This window comes from Polychytrium aggregatum, assembly GCF_025602895.1.
Source record: "Polychytrium aggregatum strain JEL109 chromosome Unknown BJ171scaffold_51, whole genome shotgun sequence".
Lineage (NCBI taxonomy): Eukaryota > Fungi > Chytridiomycota > Chytridiomycetes > Polychytriales > Polychytrium > Polychytrium aggregatum.
This window is the reverse complement of record NW_026516253.1, coordinates 148,190-167,650: the sequence shown is the minus strand read 5'-3', so window position 1 is coordinate 167,650 and position 19,461 is coordinate 148,190. Positions and strand designations below refer to the sequence as shown.

General features: G+C 58.2%; 4 protein-coding genes across 4 annotated transcripts; 2 read left to right on the top strand and 2 right to left on the bottom strand.

Moving 5' to 3' along the window:
- Nucleotides 1–1,598: 1,598 nt before the first annotated feature.
- BJ171DRAFT_241919 (clasp N terminal-domain-containing protein) lies at nucleotides 1,599–5,138 on the top strand. The gene is made up of 6 exons (XM_053106653.1): nucleotides 1,599–1,829; nucleotides 1,968–2,159; nucleotides 2,425–2,864; nucleotides 3,062–4,308; nucleotides 4,599–4,691; nucleotides 4,843–5,138. The coding sequence occupies exons 1-6, from the start codon at nucleotides 1,761–1,763 to the stop codon at nucleotides 5,100–5,102; spliced, it is 2,301 nt and encodes a 766-aa protein (XP_052962741.1). The 5' UTR covers nucleotides 1,599–1,760; the 3' UTR covers nucleotides 5,103–5,138.
- A 1,773-nt stretch (nucleotides 5,139–6,911) lies between these two features.
- Nucleotides 6,912–8,431, bottom strand: BJ171DRAFT_241910 (uncharacterized protein). The gene is made up of 5 exons (XM_053106652.1): nucleotides 8,266–8,431; nucleotides 8,077–8,172; nucleotides 7,871–7,916; nucleotides 7,583–7,738; nucleotides 6,912–7,424 (listed from the first exon to the last, which is right to left on the bottom strand). Exons 1-5 carry the CDS (start codon nucleotides 8,362–8,364, stop codon nucleotides 7,189–7,191), a joined length of 633 nt encoding a protein of 210 aa, XP_052962740.1. The 5' UTR covers nucleotides 8,365–8,431; the 3' UTR covers nucleotides 6,912–7,188.
- Nucleotides 8,432–9,368: 937 nt separating this feature from the next.
- BJ171DRAFT_241885 (uncharacterized protein) lies at nucleotides 9,369–13,031 on the bottom strand. Its single transcript, XM_053106651.1, has 4 exons — nucleotides 12,808–13,031; nucleotides 11,675–12,045; nucleotides 9,728–11,374; nucleotides 9,369–9,502 (listed from the first exon to the last, which is right to left on the bottom strand). Exons 1-4 carry the CDS (start codon nucleotides 12,855–12,857, stop codon nucleotides 9,489–9,491), a joined length of 2,082 nt encoding a protein of 693 aa, XP_052962739.1. The 5' UTR covers nucleotides 12,858–13,031; the 3' UTR covers nucleotides 9,369–9,488.
- A 977-nt stretch (nucleotides 13,032–14,008) lies between these two features.
- Nucleotides 14,009–18,425, top strand: BJ171DRAFT_523060 (uncharacterized protein). The gene is made up of 12 exons (XM_053112542.1): nucleotides 14,009–14,500; nucleotides 14,609–14,900; nucleotides 15,225–15,330; nucleotides 15,460–15,656; nucleotides 15,837–16,014; nucleotides 16,136–16,244; nucleotides 16,355–16,599; nucleotides 16,751–16,869; nucleotides 16,966–17,035; nucleotides 17,212–17,339; nucleotides 17,543–17,861; nucleotides 17,988–18,425. Exons 1-12 carry the CDS (start codon nucleotides 14,024–14,026, stop codon nucleotides 18,370–18,372), a joined length of 2,625 nt encoding a protein of 874 aa, XP_052962738.1. The 5' UTR covers nucleotides 14,009–14,023; the 3' UTR covers nucleotides 18,373–18,425.
- The last annotated feature ends 1,036 nt before the right edge of the window (nucleotides 18,426–19,461 follow it).

Here is a 19,461-nt window from a genome sequence, read left to right as displayed (position 1 = left end):
TGTGCGAGTGCTGCGCAGCATGTGTGGCGGCGCATTTGGCACACAGGACATACACGTGAGAGGCGGCTGGATCCGGATCGAGTCCTGATCGCTGCGCATGGTCTGGATCGAGCCGGCGCGTGGGGTGGGGCGGCGCGCCAGGATGGCCGGATGCGGAAGGTGCTTGTCGCACAGCGACGTGTGCGACCGGCGCGGACTGTGCGCGTCTGCTGGGCGCGCCTGGCAGCGCAACAGTTGCTGTGCTGCTGGGACAGCTTCGTGGAGAGAGTGTGTGGGGGGGGGTCACACAGAACAACATGGGTCTGTGGCTGCCCACGGGATTGCGGGTGGCCGAGACCAGGCGAGACCAGGCCGAGACCAAGACAGAGTGGGTGCGAAACCGTGGGAAACAGCCGGAAGCACCACAGCAGCGACAGCAACGACAGCAACGACAGCAACGACAGCAACGACAGCAACGACAGCAACGACAGCAACGACAGCAACGACAGCAACGACAGCAACGACAGCAACGACAGCAACGACAGCAACGACAGCAACGACAGCAACGACAGCAACGACAGCAACGACAGCAACGACAGCAACGACAGCAACGACAGCAACGACAGCAACGACGGAACCAAAGGTGATCGATGAGCCGAGAGAGCAAGGCGCTTGATCGGTCATAGTCGGATAGTCGGGCTGGTCCGCCACAGAGTCATCGTATTTGGACTCCTTTTTGGCAGACTGAAAGCATTCGATCGAGACACATCCCCGGATGTGATCCAACGTCGTTGATCTGCGTTGCAGCAGCGCTGCATCCCTGGTGACAATAAAAGTGCAGACTCGGTGTTGACGGGAATAACCACCGTTGTGGCGATGATCGTCGCGGGCAAATCTGCGACCGCCATGGTAGCCGCGGCAATCATGCCCCCCGTCATGGTGATGATCAACACTGTTACGTTCGCGATCGATTACCACGAGAGTGACCCCGTCGATAGCCTCGTCAATGACCTCGTCGATGACCTTGTCGATAGCCTCGTCGCCGGCCCGTTCGTGCTTTGGGTTGCATCCGCCCGCACGCTATTTTTGGGGCTCTCGACAAGGCTGTTTCACGTCCCCGCTCTCGGCGTCCTCTCGCTCGCCCGCGTCTCGCCCGTCGCCTGGCTGCCCGTCCTGCTGATCGCCCTCTCGGCCCCTCAGCCCCCGTCTCCTCTGCGGTCCTGCTGCTGCGACGGCCTTGTCTTGCCTGTTGCTCCCTCACCCGAGGTAAGCTGCTGCCGAATTCATGGGGCCCGCCTCGTCCCTGCGTCGTCCTTCGTCTCCCTCTCGACCGTCCTGTCGTCAAGGACCTGCGTCCGAGTGCTCTGTCTTGGGCTTCTCTGCCCCAGTCGTCCCCGCTGTGGTGTCCCCCCCTCCTCCCAGCTCCTCGTCCCAGCGCCGAGCCCTCTTCCCTTTGAACCGTCTGCAGCGATCTCCTCGCCAGGCGACCGTTTTGTTGTGGCCCCTCCCGGCCTGCCGATCGCCCACCACCCCATCTGTCTTGTGGCCTCGCCTGCTCCTGGCCACTTCACCTGTCTGGCTTTGGACTCGATCTCGCTTTCCGCACTTGTTCCCCCATCCCTCCACCAGGCAGCCACCGAGCCTTTCGTCCGCCACTCCTGCCCGCTCGGTCCAGTCGCTTTGCCAGACCCGCTCCGGTCGCCATTGAATCGCACTTGTATCATATTTCACCAGTTTCTGTCGCTTATATTTAACCACCTGTTGCCGCGTGCACACCTGCCATGAACATATTCAGTGGATTCTCAGCCTCAAGCTCATCCCCCAAAAAGAAAGCAATGGCGTCGATCCACGTAATAAGTCGCTCCTCTTGGCCACTCGCATAACTGCCTTGGCTGTCCTGCATCCTTGCACCGAATGCGTTCGAACCTGTCGCTCATCCACCCCCCCCCAATGCTCCTGCCTTGCCACCCACGGACGCTCTCTGCCAGCTCTCCGATGCCGCCGACCTCGATGCAGAAATTCGCAAGTTCTCCAAGATCTTCGAGCAGAAGGAGTCGGAGCAGAACTGGGAGAAGATGGACGAGGCCATCCTTCGCCTGGCCTCGATAGCCCGTGGCTCTGCCGACATTCCCGGATTTGCCCTGACGATCAAGAAGCTCAGGATTCCCATCTGCTCGGCTGTCAGTACCGCATCCCCCATGCCCACCGCTTTCTCCCCTCCACCGACGCAGCTCCCTCTGCATGTTTCGATTGGCTCTTGAACCCACCGATGCCGTCGCTGGCCGGTCGGGCTGGTAGGGCTATTTTGGCTGCATCTACCTGGTCTTATCGTTGATATGGCTCGGTCTTGGACAGCGCCGACCTTGCTCAATCCCAAACCCCTCCGCATCTGTGCCGAATGGCTGACCCTGCGTTCTCGCTACACGCCGCATCTACCGGTAACAGCTCGCCAGCGACCGCACCAAGCTCTGCAGAGACGCCCTTGCCCTGATCGAGGCCTTGGGATATTCGCTCGGCCCCCAGTTCGAGCCCCTCTCCGACGCCCTGCTGCCCGGCGTCCTCAAGGTCTGTCTGCGGTCCAACCGTGTTATGTGGGGCGCTGCCCGCACGACTCTCTTGCAGGTGATCGAAAAGGGCGGTCTCGCCACCTGCATCCCCCTGCTGCTCGAGTCCTACGCCAGCAAGAACCAGAATCTGCGCGGCTCCGTCACCGAAGCCCTCATCAAGGTTCTTGAGTTCAACAGCATCGATCGTCTGGAGAACTTTGTCGAGATCATTGAGAACTTTATGAAAGAGTCCATCGTCGATTCGAACAAGGAAGTCCGCGACAACACCCGCAAGGCTTTTGAATTCTACGTCACACTATTCCCCTATCGCGTGGATAGGTAAGATCGGCTCAGCCATGACCGCGATGAGATGCCCTTGGGTGTGCTGCCGTGGTCCCCCCCCCCAGATGCTCGCCTGGTGGCTTGCCCTGTTGCGCATGGCAGCCCTTATCGCCGGGTACAACGAACGCACTTGTTTTGGTGCGTGTGGAGCCAGCCTTCTGACTTTGGCGGCTTCCCATTTTTTTCCATGCTAGGTTCACCGGCAATCTCAGCGACATTGCCAAAAAGTACCTCGGGGTCACCTCCATGGCCAGCATTCCCCGTCGTGGCCCATCCAACAACAGCGTGGCCCAGACTCCCTCGAACCGCTCGACATCCTCCAGCTATCCCAACATCACCCCGCGTGTCTCGTCGACACTCTACACCCCCTCGGCCTCATCGCGAGCCCAAGCCGCTGGATACGAATACGGCCCTACACACGCAAGCTCTCTGCCGCTGGCATCCAAAGCCCGACTTGATGGCGGCGCCCAGCGCGGTACCTTCGACTCGTCCAAGGTCGAGGCAGGCGGTTTCATGACCCAGGCTCCTCAGCGAGTCGACAGCAACGACGCCTTCTTCCGCGACAGCCTCTCCCAGCAAATGCAGCAGCAAATGCAGCAGCAGATGCAGAAGGAGCTGGAAATGAGAATCGCGCAGGAGCAGGGCCTGACTTTCTCGCAGCCATCCGGCCTGACCTATTCGCAGCCGGTGCGTCTTCCCGCGCCATCGTCCTCGGCCCCGCTTCCCGCCAGCCAGGAACCCCTGCGAAGTTCGCCCACGCAGAAGCAGACCCGCAATCGCCCTGCCAGCATATACAAGCTCCAGAAGACCGCCCGCATCTTTGAAGCCACCGTCCTGCTGGCCCAGCACACCCAGGGCCAGACCGAGGGCCCACTCAACTTGCGCCACCTCACTCTGTCACCCACACCCAGCTCCATTGCCGAGGAAGACGAGCGTGTCTCGATGGACTTTGCCGGCACCCTTACCAAGCTCAAGTCGAACGACTGGGCGATCCGCTCCAAGGCTTGGGAACAGGTTATCACGCCGTACATTGCCGCGGCGCCGACCCACGAGCTGCGCTCCAAGCTGCCCAAGCTCTTGGAGTTCCTCATGATGGGACTGCACGACGCCCATTTCAAGGGCTTGGTCGGTGCGCTCTCGGCTTTGACCGAGCTGGCATGTAAAGTCGAGAGCAACGAGCTACTGGAGCAGATGGTACCGCGGCTCGTGGCTCTCGTCTACATCCCGCGCGAGAAGACCAAGGTGCAGATCTTTGACGCCGCCATGAGCATCCTCAAGTGCTTCCGCGAGCGATACCGCGGCATCGCCATCTGCTCTGCGCTTTCCCAGGCCATGAACAGCCCCGAGTTTGGCCAGAATACCAAGGTCCGCACAGGCTGTGTCGGTCTACTGGCAGATCTCACCGAGAGTGAGTGGATTCCCTACGTGGCCAAAGCTAGCAGTAAGTATCCGGGAACACTGATGCTGTCGGATGGATTGGTCGCCTGATTCAGTCGCCTGATTCGATCGCATGGATCTATTTCCCCATGTTGTCGTTCGCTGCGAATCAAATTTGACCCCCACTCCTTGTCCGGCGACGTGCTGTTCGTCCTCGCAGATGTCCGCTCGATGCTGGTCCGCCTCACGCCTATGACCTATGAAAACGATCCCGTCGTACAAAAGAACATGAAGTTTATCGTGGGCACCATGCACAACCTCAACCCTGACACCTTCTGGTCTGCCTGGAACCAGCTCAAGGGCGACGACCGCAAAACCTACAACACCTTCTTTGGTACCAAGGATATTTCGAACGACCTCGGTGTGCTCAGTTCCGGACTGACCAGGGTGAGTTTGTCGGGGTGGAGACGTGCCGAGTGTGGCAAGTGGCGTCTCCAATGCCATGCCAGCGCAACAGCATCTGCATGCAAGGCACGGCGGATACCGCTCTCTGGGCCATCCGTCTCGCTGACCATCGCGATCCCTTTCTGTGATGCAGCCTCCCGCATCTCCAAGCCGATCATCCGCCTCACCCAGCCGCAAGGGCCGCAGCTCCGAGTCGCCCTCTCGTCTCCCCCGCCAGTCGCCAAGTCTTGGATCGCGCTCACCCCTGTCCAGCTCTCCGTCGCCCTCAAAGTCGGATGGCGCTCGCGGCCGCAGCGCTCTGCGCAACGAAGACATGGACATCAAGCCCAATCAGCCCCTCTTTGTGGATGTCCTGCGAGCCGTCACGCCCCCGTCTCCCCAAGACGAGTTTGATCGTAAGCACCCCGTCATCGACGAGCGCGCCAACACCTTTGACGATTACGAATCGCCCCTCTCGGCCATTCCTCAGCCGCAGCCGTATCCCATGAGCGACTTGATGAAGGCCATTACCGAGATCCACGGCGCCGAGGAGGAGGTCGAGGAGGAGGAGCACGAGGTATTTGAAGACTCCATCTCCAACATCGACATGGAGCTCGTGGATGCCCACACCCCCGTCAGCGGCACCTTCCCGTCGCTGCCCCGTGTCCCCGTGATGGAGCGTGTCCGTCTCTCGGACTCGCCCGAAGCGCTGCCGGATGCCCAGAAGGCCGCCTCTGCGGACGAACCGCCTGCCGCCAGCACCGATCCCTCGGAGGACGAGCGCAAATCGCGCCTGCGCATCCGATCCAAGCTTGACAAGCGCAAGCGTGGCGTCAGCTGGGACACCAAGATCCTCAGCCCGGACATCCTCAAGGAGCTGATCTTCAATCCTGAGGAAGTCGAGGACTCGGACGACGAGAGCGGTGAGGTCTCCGTGACCGATGTTGTGGACGTCGCCCGTCGGCGCCGCGAGTCGGTCTGGAAGACCCGCTTGGGCAATGTTATCGACACCATCATGGCCTGCCTTCACGATGAGAACCGAACCCCGGACACGGTCAAGAACGGCCTCTTGCTGCTGAAGGAACTGGTGGTGAATCAGCGCGAGCTGGTTGTGCTCCGGGCCAGCGATATTCTCCTGAACGTCCTGGGATGCGAGACCGTCGGTGGCGTAAGTAGCGTTGCATCGTCGCATCGTTGCTTTGTTGCAGTCGCGGACAGAATTGGGCGGTGGAATGGATGAGATGGATTGTGTCCTGGCAATGGGTATTGCACCAATGCGCCCGGGTTGGCAAACTTGCTCCTCTGACCAACCTCTGTCGCTTCTTCCCACCTGCCACACATGCAGTGTGCTGCTGAGGACCTGCTCGAGATTGCGTACGAAATCGACGCTGTGCTGGAGGCCTACGAACGCAACGTTCCCCGCGACATTGTTCGCATGGCCCTGATGGACGCCCTTAATGCCGGCGCCGGCCTCAGAGTATGCTGCGAGATGCTTGCTCGCATCGTCGAGAAGGAGTGGCGCCTTGGCGAAGAGGTTCACTGGGACTGGGCACCCGTAACCAAGTACCTGGTTAAGGTGAGGACCGCACTCGCTTGGATCGCCTGTTTGCTTGTACCGTTTGCTTTGCTGGTGCTGGATCTGGTGGCCGTGTCTTGTAGCGGCTTCGTTGTAGCATATGTGTGTCTGCAGTCATTCGTTTGCAAATCCTTTGAGGGCACGCGACACCGCCGACTGGCTACTGACCTGGTGTGGGGGGTGCTTTGCACAGGCCTTGGATTCCAAAAAGGCAGCCACCCGCAAGTCTGCCTTTGACTGTGCATTTGCCATGTATCGGCTGCACGGCGAGCCCTTCCTGGACAAGCTATACAACCTCGTTGCCGACCGCAACGGCCCGACGCGACTGGGTCATCTCAAGTCTATGATTAACAAGAAACTGGGCATCTAAGCTCCGCAGAAACCCCCCGGCTTTATCGGTCCTGTTCCGAATGTCTGGGCCGGGGACGTCCTGGCCTGGCTGATGGGGGTGGTATATTTTGCCACCTCCGCCGCAGAGGTTGCGGCGTCGCAAGCTGCATCTGTCATGAACCACATATCTTTGACTCGCTCCTTATCCACTTTACTCGCTCCCTATCCACTTTACTTTCTTCTTCTCCACCTCCCTTTGGTCTCCTCACACACCGCTCTCCACTGCACTCTCTTTGCTTCTCCTTCTCGTTCTGTGCCGAGTCGCTCTCCAGGGAAGGGCCGTGTATATTGTGTCTGATAACAACAACAAAAAAAAAATCGTGGTTCCCTGTCCAGCTGCTTCCGCCCCTGCACCCTCGTACTTTGTTTCTCTCTCTGGATCTGGTGGAACTGGACCACACCTTGAATACAACTCTGTAGACTGTGTTATCCTCAAGACATCCCAAGAATCGCCTGTTGTCCGTCCATAGTGTGCGGTGCGTGTCGGCGGGACTGGTTGTCATCGCTGCCGCTGTTGCCAGCCGTCGATGGTGATCACATCAACCCCTTGCCCACAGACAATCGAGCCTCATTGTCAGTCCACCCCAACTGGCATGGGTTTCTTGCGGCAAGACCCCTCCGCATCACCGTCTCAAACTCGCGATAGCTGATCTTCCCGTCGCCGTTCTCGTCCATCCTGTCAAAGTAATGCTGTATCTTGCCGTCCGGAAGGTGGGGCAGGAACCTGCGAAAGACTGCTGCCACGCCTGCGCGATCTAGAAATCCGCTCCCTGATTTTTTCCATTCCGATTTTTTGGTCCCGATTGTTTTGCGATTTTCGAGAAGCGTAATTCATCAGTAAAACCAACCAGAGCTACCAGTGTGGGACCGAGTTGGCGAGAGCCAACGAGTCTAGCAGCCGCGGCAACACTATCTTCCAGACACATACGTTTGATATCAAACTCCAGGAACATACGCCGTATGTATCCATCTGCATCGCCGAGAGACAGCTTGGGTGCCATGAACCGAACCAGGTTTGCCCTCGTCATCTCTGTGATGTCGTTGTTGAGAGCAGGATCAAGGAGAGAAAGAAGGTGTGCATAGCCTCACCATGATGGGGAGGAGGATGTGTTCTAATAAGTCCCAAGATGTCGGGGGGAGGAGGTGGAATATTGATCTGCACGGGGTAGATCCGACTCGGAGGAATGTGATCATGGCATTAACTGGAGGGTCGAACCTTGCTTGTCGATATCGATGGTCTGCTCCACCAAGGAGAGCTCAAACTGGATGGGTGGGAGAGTCAGCATGCCCGACTTTAGTCGAAGCATTCTGTGCGGCCCTTCGATCTGTCCCCGTGCATCTTTCATCGATTGTCCCCTTGTATCATTCGCCGGCTGTCCCTCGTTTGCCATGGCATGTTTGTGCTGGAGCGGGAGTGCATACCTCCGACGGGGTGTATCCCAGCAGTCCCAGGAAAGCCAGCTTGGTCTCGTCTCGGCTGAGGAAGCCCTTGCCTTGCGAGTCCAGCATTCGGTAGATCTGCCGTCCGGCGAGCGGATATGGGCTAGGTGAGTCGAGGAAGGGGGCGACGACAACTCTCGTGCGATCCATAGGGACATCGAGGATCCCTACAGCATTGATATCGGCGACCTGGAGCTCATTCAGAGCCTCTTTGGGCTCGCCCCGGGCGAGCGACTGCCTCGGAGCTCGGGAATGGAGTGGATGCTGCATTGTCCAGCAGCAACGAGATGAAAGTTGACCTGCCGATCTGGCTGGCTGGGGAAATGGCCTGGATTTGCGGCATTATTCCAAGGCCAGGGGCAGTTCCGTCCAATCAGTGCGGCGCAAAACCCGGCCATGATCGCTGCAACGCTACAGTCAATCCGGTGAGATAACTTTCTGGCACCAGCGACACAGGACTGCTGATCCATAGGCTCCAGCGTGCAAGCCATGCGATTGTTTCCCGTCCTGGTTGGCAATCTCTTTGTGTGGTGCATCCACTCGACCCTCTGGACAGTTCCATGGTGTATCAATATCAAGATACTCGGCCTTCTCGAGTCGCTTGGCTTCCCGGCACTGTGAGCACACCTGATGATCGAGTCGCTTGAATCGCCGTCGTCTGGATGGTATCGTTCGCTTGTGGTGAGCCATCCGTGCGAGACAGTGTCCCTGATTCAGATCCAGAAACACAACACTGAATGGCCATGGCCAGCGCGCGATGTGCTGAGGCAACAGAGTATTTGTTCAACGACCAAAACCTGCTTTTTATTGGATTGGCTGCAGTCAAACGAACCCCGCTCCCACCGTTTCACGCCCAGGAAGGCTTCACTCTCCGCCGACTCCACTCCTCCATTCGTTTCCGCATTTGGCGAAGTAAGTGTATTGAGCAGTAGTGTCCACACGCGATGGGTGGCCGACGATGGCTATCTCAAGCTGGAGGCCAAAGCACTTCTACTGGCTGCAACGATCATGGCAAATATGCCCGTGCCGGAAAAGAAGAAGAAAAAGGACCGGAAAGCGGAGAGACGGGAGCGGAAGAGCAGCACGGACACGAGAGAAAAAGTGGAGGCGGGAAATGAGCGGAAGGAAGAAGAAAGAAAAAACAAACACAAATAAAAAGAACAAACGCTCAAAGAAAGAACACACAAAGAATTAGAGGATGGGCGACGGGCACTCTAGGTCCTCTGGAGGGATTTTCTAGCCAGCAAGATTAGTAGGGCTCAGACGCAGCCGTCTCGGGATGGACATGCTTGCTAGGATTGATATGAACAAGGTGTTGGAGTTGCTTGAGCGGCACAGAGACCGTGCGACGGCAACGATGGGGCGCGGAGCTGAGCACAACTCGTCTGCACAAATTACTCTGTGGCAACTGCGATAGTGTGAGGAAGGTAATCCATGTTAGCGCTGTCACCAGAAGAAAGGAGGAATGACCGCGGGGTGTGATGGGACGGGGGGTAGGTGGCAGCCAAAGAGCGCCGCAGACCATCGAGTGTGACAGGAGGGTCCTGCATCGCCCAAGGCAAGAGCATCCGCACCAATTCAACGCCCTACGCCCTACGCCCAACCAGAAGCACACCGGGCACAGATTGTTTACCTTCGATTGCTTCCGGAGCGGGCTGCTGCTCGTCCTCAACATGGATCTGGATCTGGGGAGGCTCGGCCGGCTCGCCCTCGCGATCAATCTGGGAGCTCGTTCGCGACTCGAGCTCGTCAATGGCGGGCAGCTGGGGCAGGGCAGCCATCGAGACGTAGTCGTTGGGAAGCTGAGACTCCTCACTGGCGACGTACTGGGCCGCGCCAATGCGGGCGTAGAACATCTTGCGCTTGAGGGCAATCATCTCGACGTAGAGATGCTCTGGCCGTCTGGAGGTGTACACACCTTGCCGGACGTGCGACACAAACTGGTAAAACTCGCACACGGCCACCAGGCGGTCGCGGCAGTTGAGGCAGATCGGGTACCACGGGTCCTCAGGCAACTCCGAGGTGCGGAAATGGTAGCGGCAGGGTGTTTGTCGGGCCGACCGGCCGCATGTCGAGCAGCCGCGCACAAGATGGCCCGAGTGTGAGGACGAGTTGAGGGTGCTCATACCAAAGGTGGTGAAGCGCTCGATCACGGTCTTGTTGAAGAGCAGTGCCGTCGGAGCCTTGGCCGAGTCGGAGGCCTCAAGAGGCACGGTCAGGGGGCTGGTCTGGGCCTTGTTGCTGGGCTTGAGGAGCTCGGCCTCGTGGGCCTCCTTTTCGATGTGGTCGTACTGGTGCTGGAGAGCGGTCTGGTAGCGCGGCGTCATTTCCTCGATGAAGCACGAGTTGCTCATGATCGAGTCGACCAGCTTGCGGGTCGACGTTCGCGGGTTGCCTCCAAAGCGCAGACAGGGGCTGACATCGTCCTCAAGGGCGTTGCGCATGAATAGCAGGGCAGCCAGTTTGTTCAGCTTGAGGGTCGGCGCGCTCACCAGGAATTCTTTGAACTCGGCCAGCAGATTGGGGTCGACGATGTCGGCGAGTGACTGCTCGCTGTCGAGTGAGTTGGAGATCATGGTCATGCTGTTGCGGTCCCGGGTGGCACTAACCGCCGCAGGCGACAGCGGCGTCAGGGACGACCGGCGCTGCAGCATGGCGTGCGAGTTGAGCGTGTTGCTGTACTCATACAGGGCCTGTGACTTTTCGTACTTTTCTTTGAGCTCCTGGAGCTGCATCTGCTCGAGCTGCAGCTGGGATTTGGTCTCCTCGAGCTGGCGCTCCAGCGCCTTCTCACGGGTTTCGTGATAGTGCCGCTTGCGGGCCTCGGTGGCGACGAGGTCGTTTGCTTCCTCGAACAGGGTCTTTGTCAGCTCCTCCAGCTCGTCTTGGACTGCGTCTTTGGAGTGCTGCAGCTCTGCACGCTTCTCGATTTCCTCGACAAGCTTCTCGCTCATGCGGGCCAGGTCGTTCTTGGTGGACTCGAGCTCCTCATCCTTCTCCTCGAGCTTGGCGGTGGCCTGCTCGAGCTGGGTGCGCAACAGCGTCATTTCTTCGATAGTAAAGTCTTCGCGTTTGAGCAGGGCGTTCAGCTTGGTTTTTGTGTACGTCAGGTCTTCGACTAACCGGGTCTTGACGGTGAGCAGATCAGAGATGACCCGAATGTCATTGTGGCATGTTTTGCACTTTGGTAGCGTTTGACGGTCGGGGCTGTTTTCGCAGGTGCACCAGGCCTGGGGAGAAATTGGGTCGGGAAGGCGCGGAGACGAGGAGGGAGATGTGACTGAGGCACGGAAGAGCACAAACGATGGTTAGAGGATGACTGTGGCGTGTCGCAGCCATGCAGTGAATGATGGAGCGACGCAGTGAACCGCGCAGGCTCGTGGCAGGCCATTCTGCAACGGGAAGCGGCCGGCGAGCGAGCAAAGGGGCAAGTCGCCGTGGCCAGTGCACAGCCTGAGGCACGAGCATCGGCAGGAGTGGAGCAACCACGAGGGGGATGCAGTAGTCCAGGAATCCAAGCCGCCGATGCTCATAACACCGCACACAGGCCAGAGTATGTCGTTTGGGACAGCGGCATTACCTATCGAGAGCTGCTGAGGATCGTACGGATGGGGTTTTGCTACATGCTTTGCGGTCAGGGCCTGCAGACGGTTCTTGAGCGAAGCCAGACGTTCGGCCGTCTCATGGGGTGTCTCCGAGGGCGGCGTTGAGTTGGTGGCAGTGGCGCTGGAGAACTCGGATTCAGGCGGGGTCTGGATTTCGCTCATCTCCAGGGCGGTGGTCACCATACTTTTTAGCGAGTCCTCGACAGCGATGGGGTTGACGATGGTATTGTGGTTGATGGTGGCGACGATGTCGTTCGGGGCGCCGGTGTCGACGTCGGCGTCGGTGGAGGCGTGTGGCTCCAAGTCCACAGCGGCTTCGGGCGGGAAGGCAGGCAAGGGAAGCTCGCTGGCGGGAGAGCCGAGGCAGTTGACAGCGGAGGGGGGGGGGCGAAGTGCGGGAGAGAGGAAAAGGGCCGTCCGGGTTGATCAGCAGGACAGTCGAGTCGTGTGAGCGACGTCGGTGGGATGATCAGCAGGACGTTCGGATGTCGTCGATGGCGGAATGGCCCGGGATGCCCAAGGACCGAGAAACAGTATCCAAGACGCAGGAGGGATGGATGGGTGGATCAGCCCGGGAATTGTGGCGAGTCGGTGGCGGTTCAAGACGAGAGTCGAGGCGGTTCAGGCCGAGACGACGTCCGGTGGGAAGACGCAGGCGAGAGATAGAAACAAAGGTCGATGTTAGGTTTGCTCGGTCGGTTGTCAGGACCAAGTGGGCTTGCCCTGGCCAGGAGCTAAATGCAGACTGGCGCATGGAATCAAAGTAAGAGTGGCGACCTGCGAGCCCGCCGCCTCCCAAGGCGCAACCATGAATCGTAAACACCGGTCGATCTAAAATTAGCGCCCCAGGAACACATCCCAGTCGCAGCCCAGCCCGGCAGCAGCCCTTGCAGCGGCGATCCTTTGGCACAGACCCAGCTCAACTCAAGAGCCGAGGCGCTGATGCCGACGCTGGGCGCATGGGAGGCTGCGACGGCCAGCCTTGGGCAAGACAAGGACAAACAGGAGACGACGACGGAAAAGCAGAGACAAGATCGGCTGGGCAGACAGAGCAGAACAGAGTCTCTCAGCACCGGATGAAAGGAGAGGGCCGATGAACGACTGTTACCGGGGAGCGTGCGAGATGCTTGGTGACAATGGCGAAAAAAACGCAGACATGGCAGTGTCTAATGTGCAAGCGAGGACAGGTTGCGGGAGGCGAAACAGGATCGGGACAGACGATGCGATGGCAGGATTAATGAAGACAAGTTGGTGCAAAGACACTGGCGGATTTCGCTCGGGTTGAGATGAAGGACAAGCACGCCCGAGCAGCCCAGGAACGGAAACGAGAGCAAACGAGCGGCCGTGCCGCACCGTCCAGGCGTGCTCTGGCGCTGGGACCGATCGAGACCCGAGGAAGCCACGGGAGCCGAAACCCGGCGCCAGGAGGAACAATGCGAGGAGGAGCGGGGCCAGCCGAAATCCCTCCAAGCCAACGGTGCCGGAAAGGGGGCAGGACACAGAGGCATTACCGCAGATGGGAGATCCCAACGGAGACGATGCGTGGATCGGGGACGGCAGCACACGCAGAGCCGAGCGCGGAGAGCGTAAGAGCCGAGCGGGTCACAGGAAGGAGCCGCAGGAGGGAGGGGACCGCAGGACAGAGGGCCGCAGGACTGAGGGCGCAAAGGCGGTGGGCGACGGATGCGGGCAGCAGCAAGCCTGGGGGGACCCGCTGGAGCAGGAGCGGGGCAGAAGGGTCGCACCGAGGCCGATCGCACGACGGCGCTGCCTTGTGCGGATGGTGCGAGTGCTGGCATGGAAAGCGCACGCCGGTGTGTCTGGCTCGGGGTGGATGTATCGACTTGATGTGCATTGACTCGGAGAGTATCGACTCGATGTGTATCAACTCGGAGCGATAAGCAATGTGCATGCCGACTGGCCGGCTCGGTATTGGCAGAAACGGAGCATGTCGGGGGATCGGTTTCTGATATTGCCGGGCCGCTGACTGTCCTGCTGAGTATCATGTTGAGTATCATGTTGAGTATCATGTTGAGTATCATGCTGAATGTCCCGTTGAATGTCCCGTTGAATGTCCCGTTGAATGTCCCGTTGAGTGCGCTGTATATCATGAAAACGTGTCTCCCACATCAACTTGAACTTGAACTTGACATTGGACTTGACATGGACACATCGCGAAAGGAGCAAGCAAAGGGGAAAGCAAAGGAGCAAGCAAAGGAGCAAGCAAAGGAGCAAGCATCGCGCCTGGCTTCTGGCCCTGGCCATGACCGATCCGATCCGATCTGGCTGCCCGATCCCAGGTTTGCCCATCCATCTCGTCCAGCATGGAGCTCGCCCGCTCCTCTCTGCCGTCGCTCCCGTCGCATGCGGTCGCACTGTCTTCCGGCTGTGGAATTCGCCTTCCGGCCTGGGTCCGTCTCCACGATCCGCCAGCCTTCTTCTTTGCCCAGTCCTTCGCCACAACCGCCGACTCGCCGTCCTGCCAGCTCCCCGCATGGGTTTCTCAGCACTTTGGCACCCATGCCGCCAAGATATCTCCCCTGAATGCCGCAGATGCGCTGGATTCCGTCACCGCCGACACTGAAAGCACTGCGGCAGCCACCTCTCGCCTTTCGATCACCCTTCGCCCATTGCTACCCCGTCCTTGGGTTCCTACCTCCAGGGGCCTCGAGCAAGCTCGATCCGCCGACGACAATCCAAAGCACACCGTCTTCTCCTCGGCCCTCTCCAACCCGCTCCACTCGCCACTAGACTGCTGCGATTGGTCCAGGCTCTTTGGCAGATCACTTCACGGGAAGCCGGTCGGTCGGGGTGAACTTGTGTTTCTGTGGGCTGCAGTGTAGTGTTCCAAGACGTTCCGTCGGATTAATCCCACCCTCTGCATCCCATTGCGGCCCTGTTGACTACAGATTTCAATAGGCATCGTCGTTCCTATCTGGATCCGCGGCCAACATATTCCCTTCCTGGTCGAGCAGGCCTCTGTGCAATCGAGCGAGGCTTGCTCTGTGGCTGTCGAGTATCCTCGATATTGCATCGCCAACTCCCGCCAGATCCAAGTCGCTGTCGTCGCCCCATCCCGAATGGTGTCAGAGCGAGCCGGTGTCGTGGGCACCTCTGATTTCTGGAGACTCGGCTTGGATCCGCTGCACTACAGTCCAAAGATATACCCTCGACAGATCAGCGAGCTGCACAAGGTCCTTGGTGAGTTTCACAGTCGGATATACCTCTGGGCGATATTGTCCTTTTCGCTGCTGCCCCCTATCTCAGCACGGCCTGTCGAGACAGTCAGCTCACTGGATCGGAAAGAAGTCGTCGTTCACTACCATCACCGTGGAGTGTCACTCTGGATGTGTCTGGCTAGAGCTTGGCTTATGGCTGGCCCAAAGTATATCGTCAACCTTTGGAAACTCGGACGGACCCAATTCCGATATGGATTGCCATATCTTCACGATATCGACCTGGATTACCATATCATCACGACATCGAGCCGGACTCTCACACTCCTCCGTCTCCCGGCACCACCAGAGTCCACATTCAGCCTTGCGTCCTCGTTCAAGACGATGGACATGGTTCCTCCTCAGTGGATATTGGTTCGAGGCCCTCCCGGGACTGGAAAATCACAAGCCATCTCGTAAGGATGCTGCAAATGTGCTCCTGCTTCGGTAGTCCACTGCGTCTCCGGCACAAGCCATGCCTCCCACACTTTGGTAACCCCGACATCCTGCAATGGCACTGCATAATGGCGGCTGCTCCTACCCAGCTATGTGTTGAATCGCCTCAGCAGCGTTCCAGCTTTCTCGACCGATATACTGGATACCATCGTGTCGCTCAAGGACGCTGAGCAGAGCGGCGTCGATCCTCAGTCGCTTGTAACTCCACTCTTGCGTTCGGTTGAGATGGCTCGATTGTCCTCGCCAGCCGTTGTGGTCGTGCACTCGATTGATTTGCTTTCCCAAGGTGAACCGACAGACGACATGAAACCCCGTCGACTGATTTCTGCCGCCGATGCTCAGCCGCTGCTTTCATCCCCGCTCTTTCTTGTGATCGGACTGCAGCCATACATCTCTATGGTTATGTATTGGATGATTCCGGCGACTGGTAATGACTTACTGACGCGAGTCTCGTTTTGATCCACAGACTCGAATGTCGACTTTGATCTTGGGCTGCTGAGCGCCCATGTCGACGCTGTCTACAAAATCGTTCAGCGCGACCATCGCATTTGTTTTGTGAGCGAGTGCGACAAGTCCTTCAAGCTACCCAAGAAGCTTGCCCATGCCGCTGGATTCCACACCATCGATATCCCTATCCCAACATTGTGCGTAATCAGGTCATTGGCACTGAGCCCCAGTCGCACCCTCGTCTTCCAGCTCGACTGGTCAATCGAATCTCGGCTTGCCTCTGACGTACCACGCTCCTGGACGTTTCCCTGTATGCAGAGACCAGAGAAAGGAGCTACTGGCGATCTTCATTGCCACCCAAGCTGCGTCTATGGGCTTGTCAGTTGACGAAGCTGCCGTCCAAGGATTTTCAGCTTCGCTGGCTCAGGTATGGGAATGGTGGCCACCGCAGCGACTGTACGAGCGAGTAGCCAGGAAGCACCTCTCACTGGTTTACCCATTGCACCGCGCGACGTTGCCTGAATCAACCGGCTTTAGCGAACCACAAGCTACACAGCTTCAGATCTGAAGAATTTTGTGGATCGGTCGCTCCAAAGCGCCTTCCTGCGGAAGCACAAGTCCAAAGAAGCCGAACCGCAGCGGTCTCACACAACCACGCCGACCGAAGTCGACGAGGTCCTGGCAAGTGACTTTGACCAGACCCACGAGATTCTCGGTCCGCGCGAAGATGATAGCGAGCTGAGCTTGGCCAAGCCCAAACTGTCCTGGGATGCAGTCGGAGGGTACGTCCTGAAGACACAGTCGGCGGGACTCGGTCGGCGGGACACAGAGGGAGCTCATGCTGGCTCTTTGGATCGTGGTGCTGACCCGCGCGGATACGGATACGGATACGGATACGATGCGGATATCTCATCGTCTGTTTCTGGCGCACAGATACAAGTCCATCAAGGAACAACTGATTCGGCTGACGACCTGGCCCATCGAACGACCCGATGCGTATCAGCGACTTGGTGTCAAACCTCCCGGTGGCATTCTCTTGTATGGCCCTACAGGTCAGTCTAACTGGATCCACCCGGTGGCAACACATCTCAATTGCGTGGACTTTGACTGGCCAAGTTGGTAACATGTCAATCACCGTGCCTCATTAGGCTGTGGCAAAACAACCTTGGTCAAGGCGCTGGCCTCAAACTGCTCACTCAACTTCATCGCCGTCAAAAAGTAAGCTGATTTTTGTCCGAGAGTGACGGTCTGTCGGAGACGGAGAACGCATTGCGTCAAGCCTATCTCGCTCAGCCAGCAAGTGCCACACGCGATCGATTGACAAGCATGTGCGGCCGAGCAACATGTCGCCGAATACATGTGACTGAATGTTCTCCGTTGGCGCCGGCCTGCAGCAATCAGATCTTCAACAAGTATCTCGGCGAATCTGAGGCATCCATCCGACGCATCTTTGCGAGCGCCCGTCGGTTCGCACCATGTATCATCTTTTTTGACGAATTCGACACAATCGGCACAAAGCGCGGTGAGTAGTATGCGAGGACACGATGAGCTACACCCATCTGTTTGCTGAACCAAAAGAGTCACTGCGGTGTTGGTCGTGACAATGCATTTGTGACAATGCCGTTGTATTGGTGGCAGTGTCGTTGCCATTTGATGCTCGCTTGATTCGCCGGGACTCTCGTCTTGGCTAATGTTGGCACATTGTGACGGCGTTGGGCGGTGCAGACTGGCAGGACGACGGCACAACAGGCGTGAACGAGCGCATTCTCTCGACTCTGCTGAACGAAATGGACGGCGTCTCAGAGCGCACCGGTGTTCTCGTTGTGGCATGCACCAACCGCCCAGAGCAGCTGGACGATGCTCTTTTGCGACCTGGCCGGCTCGACCACCTGATCTACGTGGGGCTGCCCAGGCTCAAGGATCGACGGGAGATCCTGGCGGCGATTGGACGGAGCGGTGCCCAGATCGACGGCAAGGTCGACTTGAATCAGGTGGCCGCGCAGACGAAGGGATTCAGCTCGGCAGATCTGAGTGTGCTCCTCCGGTAGGTTCTACTTTGCAGCACGTCGCTTGAGCCGCACCGACTTGATGCAGACTGAGATCGAAAGGAGATGGATCGACTGGCTGAATCTCGAACCTGTTTTCATCACGATTATGGACCATCATCCAGGGAGGCGGGCATGTTGTCGATGCGCGAGTCGGCTGGAGGCGGCATGATTTGCTCAAGACACATCGCTGCAGCCTTGGAAGGTGCCCATGTCGGCCGCCTCGATCGTTCATCGTCGAACCTGCCGAAGACCCAAGCAGCATCCGTTCAATCAGTTACGCGACAACTAGCGAACCTGGGTCGCTCGGATAGCGACGAGTGGGTTTCAACCGACGACGATGGCGACAACGACAGCGGCAACGAGGCCGACAGCTCCGAGGCGACAGCGAGTGCCACAGCTCCTGTCGGAGCCAGACCTCTCTCTCAAGCCCGATGGTGGAAGCCCCGGATGGTCAGCCGGATGGACCTGGAGCGATTCCAAAAGTTCCGCCGTGGGCACGAGGAGTAGACGCTGTCCGAAATGAGCGAGTAAAGCAAACAGCATGTTCAAGCAAAATGCACATTCAGCAAACTCCGGGACACATTTATTTCCAATTTTAATAGCGTGGGTTTTAAAAATTTGCACTGCACAGAAACTAATGATAAGCGAGGACGAGGTCAAGCGGTCTCGGGAGACACACCATTTCCTGAGGGACCATCAAGGATATCTTGATGCCCTCCCTCTGTGGTGACGGGCACGAGGTGCGAGGTTGGAGTGGCAAGACAATGTCATCCTCGGTGTTGATGATAAACAAAATGGGTCGGATTCCTGTGGTTCCCGATGCACAGGAGCAGTCTTTCTGACTCTGTTCCGATTTCCTGAGCAGACTTGGGCGACCACGGTCATCTCAGCGATGAGTTCAGTCCCGGATTGAGACCTTGCCGGTCAAAGTAGGCTTGGGAAGCTCAGTTGAACCGGCGTGGTCCATTTCCAGACTGAGGGCGAGACTGCGGGCGGGCCGGACAATGGGCTCGATAGTGGTCTGGGCTGCCGCAGTTCAGACAGAGGTTGTTTGCGATCCGTTCCTGCCGCACCCCGTCGGCGATCTGACTTCCATGCGAGGAGCGAGGCAGGTTCGTGGTGGTCGACACCGGCGTTGTAGCCTCTGACTCCAACATCCGCTCTTCTAGGTACATTTCGTACCTAGCCGCAGCATCGATAAGGTCATCGAGGGAGTCGTGCTTCATTATGTTGGCCACGACCAGGTCCTTTACTGCGGGCTTGAGGCCTCGTTCGAACCACACGCATAGAACGGGGTCTGTCAAGCTGTCCAGCTCCCTGGAGAGGATCCGGAAACGAACGGCGTACTGGGAGACCGAGGAGGTCTGTTTCAAATTGTACAGCTTGGTCATAACCAGTTCCTTGTAGTTGGACGGGAGGAAGTAGCGCTTGAGTTCCTCCTTGAAGTCGGCGTAAGACATGGAGTAGATCTTGCCGCTCTCTATATATGGCACGGCCCAGCGTAGGGCACTTCCTTCGAGGAGGAGGGCTGCGAAAAGGACCTTCTCTCTATCGGAGGGGAAGGACTCTGGCTGGACGAGGAAAATCAAGGCAAGC

Coding starts and splice junctions, on each gene's coding strand:
- BJ171DRAFT_241919 (XM_053106653.1), top strand. CDS start 1,761: ATGAACATATTCAGTGGATTCTCAGCCTCAAGCTCATCCCCCAAAAAG. Junction 4,309..4,598: donor CTACGTGGCCAAAGCTAGCA/GTAAGTATCCGG, acceptor GCCTGGAACCAG/CTCAAGGGCGACGACCGCAA. Junction 4,692..4,842: donor TCAGTTCCGGACTGACCAGG/GTGAGTTTGTCG, acceptor TCTGTGATGCAG/CCTCCCGCATCTCCAAGCCG.
- BJ171DRAFT_241910 (XM_053106652.1), bottom strand. CDS start 8,364: ATGCAGCATCCACTCCATTCCCGAGCTCCGAGGCAGTCGCTCGCCCGG. Junction 8,173..8,265: donor AGGTCGCCGATATCAATGCT/GTAGGGATCCTC, acceptor GCCGGACGGCAG/ATCTACCGAATGCTGGACTC. Junction 7,739..7,870: donor CATCGATATCGACAAGCAAG/GTTCGACCCTCC, acceptor CATCATGGTGAG/GCTATGCACACCTTCTTTCT.
- BJ171DRAFT_241885 (XM_053106651.1), bottom strand. CDS start 12,857: ATGTCTGCGTTTTTTTCGCCATTGTCACCAAGCATCTCGCACGCTCCC. Junction 12,046..12,807: donor AGCATCTCGCACGCTCCCCG/GTAACAGTCGTT, acceptor CTCTCCCGCCAG/CGAGCTTCCCTTGCCTGCCT. Junction 11,375..11,674: donor TCCTCAGCAGCTCTCGATAG/GTAATGCCGCTG, acceptor TCCGTGCCTCAG/TCACATCTCCCTCCTCGTCT.
- BJ171DRAFT_523060 (XM_053112542.1), top strand. CDS start 14,024: ATGGAGCTCGCCCGCTCCTCTCTGCCGTCGCTCCCGTCGCATGCGGTC. Junction 16,245..16,354: donor TTTCAGCTTCGCTGGCTCAG/GTATGGGAATGG, acceptor AACCGGCTTTAG/CGAACCACAAGCTACACAGC. Junction 17,340..17,542: donor CACAATCGGCACAAAGCGCG/GTGAGTAGTATG, acceptor TGGGCGGTGCAG/ACTGGCAGGACGACGGCACA.